Here is a 14,182-nt window from a genome sequence, read left to right on the forward strand (position 1 = left end):
CAAGACCACGCAATTTCATTTTCGTGTGTTTTTTTATTTCTTTTATTTCCCGTGTAAGCATACGGCCCACCTGATGGTGACTGGTTACCGTCGCTCATGGATATCAGCAATGCCAGGGGCAGAGCCAAGCCGCTGCCTACCGTTTAATACTACATAATATTCTCAGGAAAAATATAAAAAATTTTGGGAATCAAGATACAAACTTATTTTTGTCACGATTTGTGACTCAATTTCCGAGTGATCAATTCGCATCCTCGGATGAGCTATGAAGTATTCAGAATACTAACATCACCTATTAAAGTCAGCTATTTTTAATATGAACATACCTAATTGCAGTTCGTTGAAGCGGCCTAAATTTCTTTCAATTTATTATTTGATAAAACCCGAAAGCTTTGACTGATAACACGATATTCCTACACGGTGATAAGATTAGGAGTATACTTACATTTTGTACTACTGTCTCAGTTTTTTTTTTTTTTTTTTTCCTTCCTAAACTGGTAGCCTTGAGAGGCGCTATTCCAGCGTACTGTCTCAGTATTGAATTGTCCTAAACACAGTAAGTTCAGGAAGAATTTTTGAAAGTTTTAGCAAAATTTCACCTAAAGCTTAATCTATACTTTTATTTATTTTATTTTATTAATATTATAAAGCTGAAGAGTTTGTTTGTTTGAACGCGCTAATCTCAGGAACTACTGGTCCGATTTGAAAAATTATTTCAATGTTAGATAGTCCATTTATTGAAGAAGGGTATTCACGCTAAGACCAATACAAGCGGAGCACCCATAAAGAATGTTTCAAAATCAGGCTTTGAGAGCATAGGCTGCGTGCGCTGTAGAAACGACGAACGATTCTGTCATACGACAGAATTGTTCCCCTTTAAAAGACCCAAAAAAAAGTCCGCGACAGCATATTATGCCTATATGTTAAGGCTGGCTCACTATAACGTTTTTTATGCTAACCAAATTTGTTCTAAAATAAAGCATTATCTGTGAACTATTCCACGCGGACGAAGTTGCGGGCAAAAGCTAGTTTAATAATAAATGAATTTCAATACATTCAGAAATACTTTTGCATTGTACAAACGTTTTTTATGGTTCTGATAGTGGTTCTGTGCACTCCACTACATACACTAAAAGGAACGTGTGATTTTTAAACAGAATAGGTCCATCCACATAACGAACTCCATAGAACATCCCGACATTCCATTCTATATAATCCCGCGAAAATAGAATCGACAAAAAAAATATAAAAAAATACTAAGACCAAAACGAACCGCGTCGAAGACTACATTTCGTCATCATTACAGTACAGCTTCATTGCATTTAGACACACCAAAATAACGACAATGTACCGTGAATGTGAAAAATTAAACTTAAAACTAAAGTTCAATCAGTGGATTTGTCAATGGGATTTCTTTTGATGAACCTTTGACTGATAACGATGGATGTGATTGAAGAAGTGTGATTAATTCAAGCAGACATTTAAGAATACTTTTGTATTCCATACAAAATAATATATTTTTAAGGCGTTTTATGACCTGGTAGATAAGACCTTTAGGTCATGTCTTATTTCAATTGATATCCTTATTTTTATGAAAAATGATAATATGGGGTAAAATGAATTATAGATGATTAATTTGAGACATTAATCAACTGGGATGAAATTAAATGAAATGAGGTGATATGATATATGGGATGAAATATAATCTCAGTAAGATGGTGGTCATTCACTGAGACTTTTTCAGTGGATTTTTTGGAGGATCCCGAGAAGTTACGTTCAGCGGCTTTGTTTCATTTTCCCACATTTGTGCACTTTCACAGATACTAAACAGTTAATAAACCACCGTTATAAGACATTTAAACCTGGAGAAACACTAAATAGACAAAATAAAACAAATCACACAACTTCACTTCTCGCGTTCCCGCTAAAAAGTAACAATTGAGACTATTTAAATCCATAGATTATCATTAATTTTTTTCTTGACAAAGTACTGTCCAAGAAGTTTCGTAGTAATGTAAACAATTGCAGTAACAAAACGCAACTTTTCAAACACGCTCATGTGTGACGACGGTCCGCACTTCGTATCAGCTCGCGCGGATGTTTTTCAATCATTTCGCTGAGATACAGTCGAGCACATGCGACTCGAATAATTCTGTGATACGCGACGCCATTTTTTTTATTCTAAGCTCCGCTTACTATGACAAAACATTGACTAGAATATGATATTGAGAGCAAAAAATACAGATAACTCTCTGCATTACCGAACTTCGTTTAACGTTTTCGACTTAACTTTCGGTTTAGGACGATAAATAAGTTTTATTAATTCATTAAATCATTCATCATTATCCTGCCCTTCTCCCAGTCACCTGGGGTCGGCGCAACATGTTTTCTCCTTCCATACTCTTCTATCATATAGGTACCATTTCTTCGCTCACTCCCCTCTTACCCATATCATCTTTCACACAATCCATCCATTTCTTCTTAGGTCTACCTCTTCCTCTATATCCTTCCACATTCATAGTTAACATTCTCTTACCAACCTCATTTTCATTTCGTCTCATCACATGTCCATACCGTCCCAAACGCGCACTCCTCAGCTTCTCTGTCATAGGTGCCACTTTCAGACTTCCTCTAACATATTCATTCCGTATTCTATCCATTCTCGTTACTCCACACATCCATCGCAACATTCGCATTTCTGCCGCATGCAATCGCCTTTCATCCGCCACATTTATTAATTCATTAAATGGAACCCGTAAAAATGTAACGAAGTGTACTAACAGATACGTCGCGCTCCACGTAGTCCATTGGGAAAAGCAGATAAACTATGATAATTACATGTAATGTGTACATGATTGCTCGCTGCATTCTCTGTGTGGAATCACGCATTATACAGTGACAACAGAGGACGTGTTTAAATCCATTAATAAAACGAGGAGCTAAAGATTCAGTATTTATTTAAAATACTAATCTATTAGCGAGCCTCGTTAGAAAAAAAAACAATGCAGTGACTTATTTTGTTAAACAAAAAAAAAATAAGTTTATTTTTCTGCGGATTTATCGAAATGATTTTTTTTGTCGTCTGTGCCTAAATTGTTTGCGTCGTTTTTTCGTGCAAAGGCTTGTCGATCATAAAGCCAGTGAAAATGATAAGCGTGTACGGTCACGGCCGTAATAGAAATTTATATGGGACAGTACGATCCATGGTGCCAGCGATGTCCACGCCGATTCCGGGCCTAGAAGACATGTTTTTCACTCCGCCATATTTCTACCACGTTCCGGCGCCTCAGCCGTTGAATACATATCCTGGTAGAAAGAAGCGCAAGCGGGTAAGAATTTAATATTGATACATAAAAATAAATTTCACATCAAATATTGTAAATCGGTCTGTTGTTTCTGCTGAGGCTACAGGGAAAATAACTTATAGTCAAATTTTATTTTGAGAAGTTTTTTTGTTATTTCGACATACTTTAGGTATTTACGACGAGAATGTCATATCATATTGTTTTTTTCAAATCATTTTATAAACCTTTAGATGTATCCTTTGTTTAAAAAGCAAAAAAATACTTATGACGATGTAGTCTAATCTATAAAGGTACTCAAAAGAACACCGTATAGTTTAAATCAAGTTTTAAAAAAATCGTTACCTAAATTTAACTACTCGTCAGATTCTGTAACACGTTTTCTTCTTTGATTCTCGATAAATTGCGACATTATGGTATAAGAAATATAAAATGACGCACTAAATATTAATACATCTATGATTAATTTTCTACTGTTCATTTTGATAATAATTTAGTATCTTTTACTACAAGTTAAATTTAATGTTTTTGACAGAATATTATATTTATGTCAGTAATAGCAGTTCCATTTTTCCAACTGGATAGACGAAGGTATCACACCATGGAGCCTTATCGTTTCTCTATATTTTTTTATAAAAAATAATACGGAGCGAAACAATATGAATTTCAGACATTAATCTAATGGGATGGAATTAAATGAAACATGATGAAATGGGATGAAATATAGTCTCAGTGAAATTGTGGTTATTTACTGAGATCTTTTCAATAGATTTTTTGGAAGTTCCCGAGATGCTACGTCGGGAAGCTATGGGAAAATGAATACATTTGGGAACTTTCGCAGATACTATAAACTTTTGCTAAACGACTGTGATTTAAACATGAAGAAAAACTAAATCAATAAAATAAAATAATTCACACAACTTTACGCCTCGCGTTCCCGCCAAAAAGTGTCTATATTTAAAACATTTATACTATGTCCACTCGTGACTCTTCTCTCAGTCTTGTCTACTGTTTTTATCTATGCCGCGAAATATTCGCAAAGGAATCGCAGACAATTAAACAACAAAACAATAAAGAGAACGCGAGATTAAACCGTAACAATTATTTTAATTATGTCTATTCTATTTCGAAACGTAATTATAACTATAAGATTATTAGGCAACAAATTTTTAGTTCCGTCCAAATAAAGGATGGTATATGTACATACAAAAAAAAAGCAATGTGTTATTGAAATAGTAATTAATCGCTATCAGTGCGTACGCCCCTACAGTTCTCTTGTTTAAATGCAAATTAAAATCGATTTTATCTCAAACTTGATTGAGTTGTTTATTGATAAATAATAACACACCAATGCTATTACAGGACAAATACATATCAATTGCGGTCCACGTTGCGTTAAGCGGTTAGCGGAGCCTATAGACGTCACCACGTGAATACAACTATTGCCTTGAGAAGGCATAATACAATTATAGTGGGTTTGATTTTTATTACACGATGTTATTCCTTCAGCGTGGAAGTCCTGAAGTGATTCGTCATTTAGAAGTCGTCGTAGCCTAAAGCATAAGACGTCCAGTGTCGTCGAGTCGACGGTGACCGGTGCTTGAGGTACCTAAAAGCACCGTTAATGGATCGGGAGGATCCGTAATGACGTGTTTAGGGCGACGTCGACTATTTACCATTCGGTCCACAGGATCGGGTATGTAATTTCCGGCGGCTACAACAAGAGGGTTTTCGTGTCGTGCCGCTTTCTCAAAGTGGCGCAATGATGCCGACTGTAAATACTTACTGATTGAGTCAAGCTCCAGGTCATCATGGAGATCCACATTCTTTAGGAACCATGTTGCTCAGACGGCTATCCTGCAAAGACAGGATTGAATAACTTGAAGGGGTTTCATGTTAGTGCGGGCCGCGTGAGCGAACACTACACTTGCATAGGTCATGAGGGGCTTATGCAAGTTTTGTAGTGTCAACATATTGCGAAGGGACAATTTACTACGCTTGCAAATCATAGGATAGAGGCGTCTAATATGAAGGCGGCACGGTTGCGTACCGTTTTTATGTGGGGTCGGAATGTCATCCCTCTGTCGAGCGTGACGCCTAGATATTTGATCTTCGAGGCCCACCGTATGGGCTGGCCGAAGAGAGTGATGGGGCGAATGGCGGAGGTGTTAACGCGTCTATTAGGGAGTGGGCTGCTCGAAGTGGTATTCGGAGGGCGACCCCTTTTGAAGAGCACCGTTGTGTTTTTCGTGGGGTTCATGTCAATGCGCCACTTCCGGAACCACTGTCCCATGGCGGCTGCTGCGATCTGGAGTCGCCGATGCAATAACGACTTCTTCCTACAAGACTAGTAAACAGCCGTGTCATCGGCGAAGAGCGCTAGATGGGTCTTTTTATTTTTTATTTATTTTTTATTCCTTACATGGGTGGACGAGCTCACAGCCCACCTGATGTTAAGTGGTTACTGGAGCCCATAGACATCTACAACGTAAATGTGCCAACCACCTTGAGATTTATAAGTTCTAAGGTCTCAAGTATAGCTACAACAGCTGCCCCACCCTTCTAATTTTGCGGGTTTGATTTTTATTACACGATTATTATTCCTTCACCGTGGCAGTCAATCGTGAACATATTTTGTTAAGTACGTATTTCATTACAAAAATTGGTACCCGCCTGGGAATAAATGCACCAGAAGTCTTATCCTTTAGGCCACGACGATTTCAAGTTTCCGGTGACTGGGGTATATCATTGATATACAAACTAAATAATAACGGGGAGAGCGCGGAGCCTTGCGGGGACTCCGGCAGTCAGATGACGGGGACGAGAACGAGTTCCCTCTACTCGATATCGAAACGAACGGTTCGACAAGAAAATATATAATCTAAAAAAACAATTTATTACATGAATATGAAACTGTGCAAGACTCAAGTCGTGTATGTAAAAAAATCAACTAAAACTGGTTTTCACAATTCTCGATGCTTGCATCTTCTGTTGAGCGTCCTTTTTCTTTTCCGAGACATTTTTTTGATCGTTATCCGGAAATTGCGGTGAAAATACGCCGAAAGAATAAGCTAGACACGACGCCATTGATACTACTATGAGCACGAACTTTAGCTGTTCGGATCTGTCCATTATTCTTGCTTAAAATACTTCCTAATTACCTTCTAAGAATTCTTGTAACAGGCAAACTTCAAATTTGACGGGACCTAGTCGTAGATCATAGACAATATATTTTTTCTTTTAAAATGCAAAGGTGTCAATTCTAATGTATTTTTTATAGTAAACTAGTTACTACCGCTACTAACCCATAGCCCTTTACCCGGTTGACGTTGAGTTTCGGGGCCACCCTTTTTATACATAATATGTCAATCCTTTTTCATTACTGAATTTTTCAAATATAAAATACACCATTATCCGAATATTATATTTATTCTTTATTTGTACACACTGTTAATATATCCGAATTTTTTATTTAAATACATTCTTTGAGGAGAGAGTTTACCGTATCAACGGGATAAACATTAACAATTACGAAACCCGTAATGAACCCGAAAATTAACATTCTGTAAAAATGTTTATTTCTTTAAATTTTTCGTAAATTTTATAAGTGTTCGAACAAACTCGACTTTGTTTTATATATTAACACTAGCTGGCCCGGCAAACGTTGTTTTGCCATGTAAATTATTTCTAGGAAAGATGAATAACCTAGGTACCGACTGCAGCGCCATCTGCCGGGCTGATTTGTAAATCTAAACCATTCTCGAATCCACCTGAAGGTACACAGAAAATTTCATTAAAATCAGTCCAGTCGTTTAGGAGTTCAGTGACAAACACACGCACAGAAAAAATAAAGATAGTGATATGAAAATCAAATCATACACAATATTTTTGTTTCCCTATAATGATACAAGATTGACTCTTTTTTTTATTTATTTATTGTATAGATGTGTGGACGAGCTCACAGCCCACCTGGTGTTGAGTGGTTACTGGAGCCCATAGACATCTACAACGTAAATGCGCCACCCACCTTGAGATATAAGTTCTAAGGTATCAGTATAGTTACAACGGCTACCCCACCCTTCAAACCGAAACGCATTACTGCTTCACGGCAGAAATAGGCAGGGCGGTGGTACCTACCCGTGCGGACTCACAAGAGGTCCTACCACTCTTATACATATTCATTTCTATCTTGTTCTGTTATTAATCAATGTCGATTTCGTAGTCCGAATGACCTCGTATACTCATCAATTTATTTAAAAAAAAACATAGAAGAAAGTTTTGATTGCTACCAAAATGTATTTCGTTGATAGACCAGTCCATCAAAGCAGCGTTCTCGCTTTCTTTAAAATGGAAATTGTTTTAGGTTTATGCTCAATTCACGTGTTAATAAACGTAAATTATAAGTGGTAATTGCTTAAAGCCAAACCGTCTACCTGTGAAGTCAACTCTGAAGTCGCAATTACATTACAATACCGGCCATCCTAACTTACACATAAGAGTACATGGCGGATTTGCCCCGGATGTCATTCACGACCCGGACGGGCTCACAACATGCCCCGGTACTTTTGACAACGCTAATTGTCAACGTATCCGGGTATAATTTGATGACGATTTGACCCGGATGTCGTTCGCCGACCCGGACGAGCTCACAACGTGCCCCGGTACTGTTAACAACGCTAATTGACAAATTATCCGGGTATAATTTGATGACAATTTGACCCGGATGTCGTTCGCCGACCCGGACGACCTCACAACATACCCCGGTACTGTTCACAACGCTAATTGACAAATTATCCGGGTACAATTTGATCACCCTATTATTTTTACCCTTGCAATGATTCTTACAGTAATTTTGTAAAATAATACAGGTACACCCTAAAGTTGGACGGTAGGTAATGATGTCCCAGAATTGGAGCAGAAACACGAGTCGCTCTAACGTATATTAGACTAGACCATAGACCAGACCGAAAAAAAGAAATGCGTTGAAAACATTAAATTAGTTTTGCTTAGTAATTTTGTTAATGCCTTTAATTTTGAACAATTCTCTAATTACACTTCATTTATCGCATGGTCTCAGTGGGCAATCCTTATCAGGGGCCGGAGCTGGCGTATTAGGGCATTGCATTTTCGGCGGGTCACACGCACCCGGAGGTCTCACTATCGTGGTCAGTGTCTTCTCGGGGCTGAACATTCCGTACGAATACGCCACACCTAATGTTCCGGATAACAACAAAGCCACCAGTTTCGTTTGCTCCGATTTCGATCTCTGCGTAAATCCATTTCGTACTTCTATTCTGTCTTGGATCATTCTATCGAAGTATTTCCTCGGTGTGAGATGCCATAGGCGGGTCGGTTTGATACCGTTGTACATTGTGTTTGGTGGTGGCTACTTTAAATTTGGCTTCATTGGTTTGATATGTGTCTGTAAAGAATTATATGTTTTAAATTTTAAATTTTACATTCCTGATTTTTAGTGCTATCTACCATCATCATCATAGTTGGTAACTCTTGACAGAGCAGTCGTGGTTTGAATGCTTGTTTATTAAATGCTCGATTTTTTCCCTACCTATGCTGGTCGCCTTGAGAGGCTATTTCAGCTTCTCCTTGATATGTAGGTAAGCTCACGGGGCTCAAACCAGAAGTGTTGCTAACACTGGCCTTAGCAAGAGCAGTGCTTCGCAGAATCTACCACCGGATCGGAATCGCGCCCCACTGAGAAGATCAGGCCAGAAACTGAGTGGTCTGTAAATGAGGGTAGGCAGCTGCTTGTAGGACTGATACTTTGTTGGGGCGTTACGGTTTTTGGTAAACCCTTAAATCCAGATAAGGCGTGAGCTCATCCTCTCATATCGAGTACAGTACGACTTTCCTGTCAACATTCGTCAATAACCTCTCCTTATACTTTAACATAGCTACAGCACTATGATCAGATTCTGATGAATATCTTAACGAAACCCCACATAACAAGTGAGAAATGAGAATTATGGCTTACCTATTTAGGGTATGAAGAGTGTATTTAAGGACTTTTCACGATCATTTTGGAGGTCTAGTGTTTTTGCTGACGGTTGCTATAAACGATATTACAGCTGACAGAGTTACGAGGAAGATAAATTCATGTTTGTTCATTACATATGGATGGATTGTTTACTCATTATTAAGATTTTATCAAATTTGAAGTTCAAATGTCACTTTTTAAACTTTTTTTTTAATACAAAGAGATTGTTTGAATCTCGTCTATTGTTTATATGTGGTTTTGAATAGAAATTAAATGTGAATTGCAACTGTAATTGTAGTTATTAGTGAGGTTTTCCTATTATAGTACCCATTAATAATTAGCTGTAATATTTAGATTGTACTCTGTCATTCAATTTCGTACTGTTTCAAGAACATATCCCTACGATGATGGAATAACATAGTGCAAAGAAAAATGTTTTTATTTTTTTTAATTTTTTTTTTGCTTAGATCTGTTGACGAGCTCACAGCCCACCTGGTGTTAAGTGGTTACTGGAGCGCATAGACATCTACAACGTAAATGCGCCATCGGCTGCCCCACCATTCAAACCGAAACGCATTACTGCTTCACGGCAGAAATAGGCGGGGCTGTGGTACCTACCCGTGCGGACTCACAAGAGGTCCTACCACCAGTAAATTTTTAATTTTTTAATTTAATTAGTGATGGTTTTGCGTATATTAAGAGCGAGATAATCAAATAATATCGATAATGTTTTGTAGGACTCAGCGGCTCATGAAGTGACGTCGAACACATTCAATGTAATTTATTGTTCATCGAATTCTATCACATATATCCTATTTCTGCCGTGAAGCAGTAATGAACAGTGAGGTAGCCCTTGTACTCTTTATACTGAGACTTAGAACTCATGTCGCGAGGTAGACGGGGCCATTAACGTGCTCGATTTTTATTGGCTCCGGTGACCACTTAAAATCAGGTAGGTCATGAGCTCATCCACTCATCGAGAACGCAGAACCAATTCGCAAAAAAGGAAGAAAAATAAAACTTTCTCGTCAGAATTAGAGATGATTGTACGATGCGTTTGGGAACGAGAATACACTTAGTAATTAATAAAACTACTTTAATTAAGCATAAAAAATATTTTTCTCAATAATCAGTACCCGACTGTGAACTTTGTTATTTAAAAATTTGCTTTTTACCATCGAAATAAAGAACGTTTTCTCAAAATCGAAAACTTCACTTATTTTTTTTCAATTACTCTAAATATAAAACCTCCAGCAGAAAGCCTCGTTGCATCCGTGTGCGTACAGCCGCGTAATATTGACGCAGCGTCTATGTTGTCGCGCGTACAGACAGACGGACTAGTCGCGTGTGTGCGTGGAACCCTGCGCGCGAGTGTCCCGTGTAGAGGTTATAGTCACGGCCTTCACCAGAGCTGCACTAAGATCGGTGCTTATCGACTTAATCAATTAAAATTTATTCGAATTAATAACTTAAGAACAACATTCGGACAGTTTAAATTTGGAATCGTCTAGGTGAATTTTTAAGAATCTTTCATAGAGTTGTGTTTGGAACGTGCCACGTGGTCTTTTCGGATACAGCGTCAAGATAAAAAAGAAAACAATCGGCCCACATAAAAACAATGTTCTAATTGAGCCACGTGTGACGCCAGAATCTTAGATCGAAAACATAGCGTTGTGTTCGTCAAGTTTCAATCAAACTGACCAAACTTCGAAAGCTCCGAGTTTTGAAGTCCGCACCGTGCCTCCGTCGTGGTGGGAGAACAAAACCTGTAGATTGTCCGCTCGCTTCAAGCTGTAGTACTTGCTCGATCGCCGTCCCTTTCACTCTCGCGGTCGGGTATATAACAACAGCCTCCGTTTCACCCACCACTCTGGTATGCAAAGATTGATAGCGTATATGACCATTTGCTTTTGAGAGTCCAAAACGAAATCTCGCACGGTAATTTTTCGCCGTCTGGCGTCTTTACGGTCAAACGTTGCCTCGGAATAAATGTTTTTATTTAATAATCCACTTATAGAATCGCAATGTTTTTAGTCACCGTCCGCGATTGTGTTCTAGACGGCTTAAATAGTTCATCTGAAGCCGGTGAGGCCTTATCGTGAAGGGTCAGGCGTCTCTGACTATTCCAATGTTCGTAGTTATTTTAAAAAAAAAAAAACTTGTAATTCTATGTGCCATGTAACAAAGTGCTGTTTTAAATTATATAAGATAAAAGTGAAGTGTTCGTTTTCGTATTTTCTATCGGATGATGCAAAGAAATGGATCAAATAGCAACAACAGACAACGGATTGGTAGTGAACAATTTGAACCATGTCCGGACCGATTCCCAGGTAAGCCAGCAACGAGTATCTGAACAGAACACGTTTTACGTCGCACACCTATGTATGTAATAATACTCTCATACATTATTAGTACATCGAGACGGGTTTGAAATGATAACGAAAAAAAAAAAACAACATTAATGAATTAAATTACAAAATCAAAAAACAAAATGTGTCTTTATAACAATGATATCAAAACAATGTGAGATGTTTCGGATAGTTTTAATCGATTTAATGATCAATTATTGTTCGGTAAAAATATCTTGTGTTAATATCGAATTAATTAATATAAGCTGAGGAGTGAGCGTTTGGGATGGTGTGGACATGTGATGAGACGAAATGAAAATGAGGTTGTTAAGAGAGTGTTAACTATGAATGTGGAAGGATTTAGAGGAAGAGGTAGACCTAAGAAGAAATGGATGGATTGCGTGAAAGACGATATGGGTAGGAGTATGGAGGGAGCAAACATGTTGCGCCGACCCCAGTGACTGGGAGAAGGGCAGGATAATGATGAATATCGAATACATTACACAATATGAAATTTACTTTTATTAATATCACACTAAATATGTTGTACTGCTTTCATTTAAAAACATCGGCGCATCATTGAATCTATAGAATGTAATATCACACACAATGATAAATCAAAGAAATTGAGGAAAACTTAATCGTTCGTATTATTAAAGTTCAAAGCGTATGTTCTAAATGTAATGTTGTGAATAATTATGATATTAGTATTAACTTGATCATTGAGAACAAGTTTTAACATATTTGCATATTGAAGTTTTGTAGACACGCTTTACCTACGTACGTACAATTAGAATGTAATAAATAAAAATAAGAAGCAGTAAAACTTAAGTTAACAATGACCACGATCGTTTTAGTCTGTGGTGATTTTCGTTATAGAATAGAAAAGTACCAATAGACATGTTGTCTTCTTGAAATAAAAACAATAAAACCTAAGATGTTATTTAAGAAAAATAAAAAAACGGGCTCAGTTTGATGCTTGCGTTTTTTATACTAACTATTTGTTAGAATTTTATTGTAAAATTAGCGGCCCGCTCCGGCTCCGCTCGGGTCTTTAACAAAAATTTCAACGATATTTGACGTTGTTTTATTTTTAAAAATAAAAGAACATTGATTGCGGCATAACTATAATAGTTAGATATATGCGGTCGCGACACTTTTTGTAAATAATAATGTGTTCTACAAAGTCGTAGTACATTATTTTAATCTATCATCAATAGTTTTCGCAGGGCGCGCGATGTAAAGAATGTTTTAGGTAATTTTTTTACACCTCGGGTTACATTATTTGAGTTTTAGTAAGGATCCCTATTTTTTTTCAAAAAAGATTATAGCCTATGTCACTCGGGAATAGTGTAGCTTCCAAACAGTGAAAGAATTTTTCAAATCGGTTCAGTAGATTCGGAGCCTATTCAATACAAACAAACAAACAAATCTTTCCTCTTTATAATATTATATTATTATTATTATAAGTATAAGTATAGATTATAATATTAGTATAGTTAGATCATTATTTGCAAAAAAAAACCATGTACATAACAAAACTTGTGAGTGAAATGTTCTAATTAAATAGCAAATCTTCAATAGCAAAATGTAATCTTCAGACCACCCCGCGGCTAGATAGGGCAGAAATATAATCAATGCAACATGTTGGTTACTTTATGACGCTTTCACATGGTTTACTGGTGGTGGGACCTCTTGTGAGTCCGCACGGGTAGGTACCACCACCCTTCCTATTTCTGCCGTGAAGCAGTAATGCGTTTCGGTTTGAAGGGTGGGGTAGCCGTTGTAACTATACTGAAACCTTAGAACTTATATCTCAAGGTGGGTTGCGCATTTACGTTGTAGATGTCTATGGGCTCCAGTAACCACTTAACTCCAGGTGGGCTGTGAGCTCTTCTACCCATCTTATTAAAATTATGACAATTATAAAAAAACAAGTTTTTTTTCCATTTTTACTACCATTGTTACTTATCAAAAAATGTAAAAAGAAATATTTTAATTTTTAATACAAATGACATTTTCTTGAAGTATAACAGTAAAAACTCGAATACAGAACAAACAATATAAGATCCCCGTAAAACCGAATACCTACTCAAACGTGCAAGATCGAAACTTTTTGCCCTATACCTACCGAATTACTTTAAAATCCTGGAAGCCGGGAGGCACATGTCAGATGACGTCACGATTCCCGCCAAAAAACCAGTTCGCATCATTTCGCAGCTGTCACTGCCTAACTGGCTGGTTCGATTTTTTTGTGGATCCTTCGCTCCTTTGCTCGCAACCTTCGAGGTATAATACCGTTAATTTTAATTGAATGAATACTCTGTGTTATTGTTTATAAATAGTTTTACTTATAATTGATTTATATATCTATATAATATAAATAATCTAACACAAAATAGTTAAGGACTATTATCTCCTTTATTTGTCTAAAGGTTATTATTAGGTATTATTATTGTTTTAATAGTTATTAACGATCTCAAAGTTATTAAAAAAATATTGAAATAGTCTAGTTTTTCCTTAAAATGTCAATAAAA

The 14,182-nt window shown here is 37.1% G+C and overlaps 1 protein-coding gene and 1 long non-coding RNA gene across 14 annotated transcripts in view; one reads left to right on the plus strand and one right to left on the minus strand.

Moving 5' to 3' along the window:
• pyd (zonula occludens-like protein polychaetoid) overlaps positions 1-14,182 on the plus strand; it is a 128,838-nt gene that overhangs the window by 61,763 nt on the left and 52,893 nt on the right. The window contains exon 1 of one of the 13 annotated variants that reach the window (XM_089728729.1): positions 3,095-3,329. The exons of 11 other annotated variants lie outside the window; for them this stretch is intronic. In XM_089728729.1, coding sequence (XP_089584855.1) covers positions 3,147-3,329 — 183 coding nt within the window. In that variant the 5' untranslated portion in view covers positions 3,095-3,146. Of the gene's footprint in view, positions 1-3,094; positions 3,330-10,640; positions 11,628-14,182 lie in introns of those variants that run through there. One more of the 13 variants, XM_089728731.1, reaches the window with a different exon arrangement.
• LOC149502663 (uncharacterized) lies at positions 8,303-9,684 on the minus strand. Its single transcript, XR_016323297.1, has 2 exons — positions 9,295-9,684; positions 8,303-8,724 (listed from the first exon to the last, which is right to left on the minus strand). It is a non-coding gene; the product is annotated as an uncharacterized LOC149502663 (long non-coding RNA).

Source organism: Bombyx mandarina, chromosome 07, assembly GCF_030267445.1.
Source record: "Bombyx mandarina strain Sakado chromosome 07, ASM3026744v2".
Lineage (NCBI taxonomy): Eukaryota > Metazoa > Arthropoda > Insecta > Lepidoptera > Bombycidae > Bombyx > Bombyx mandarina.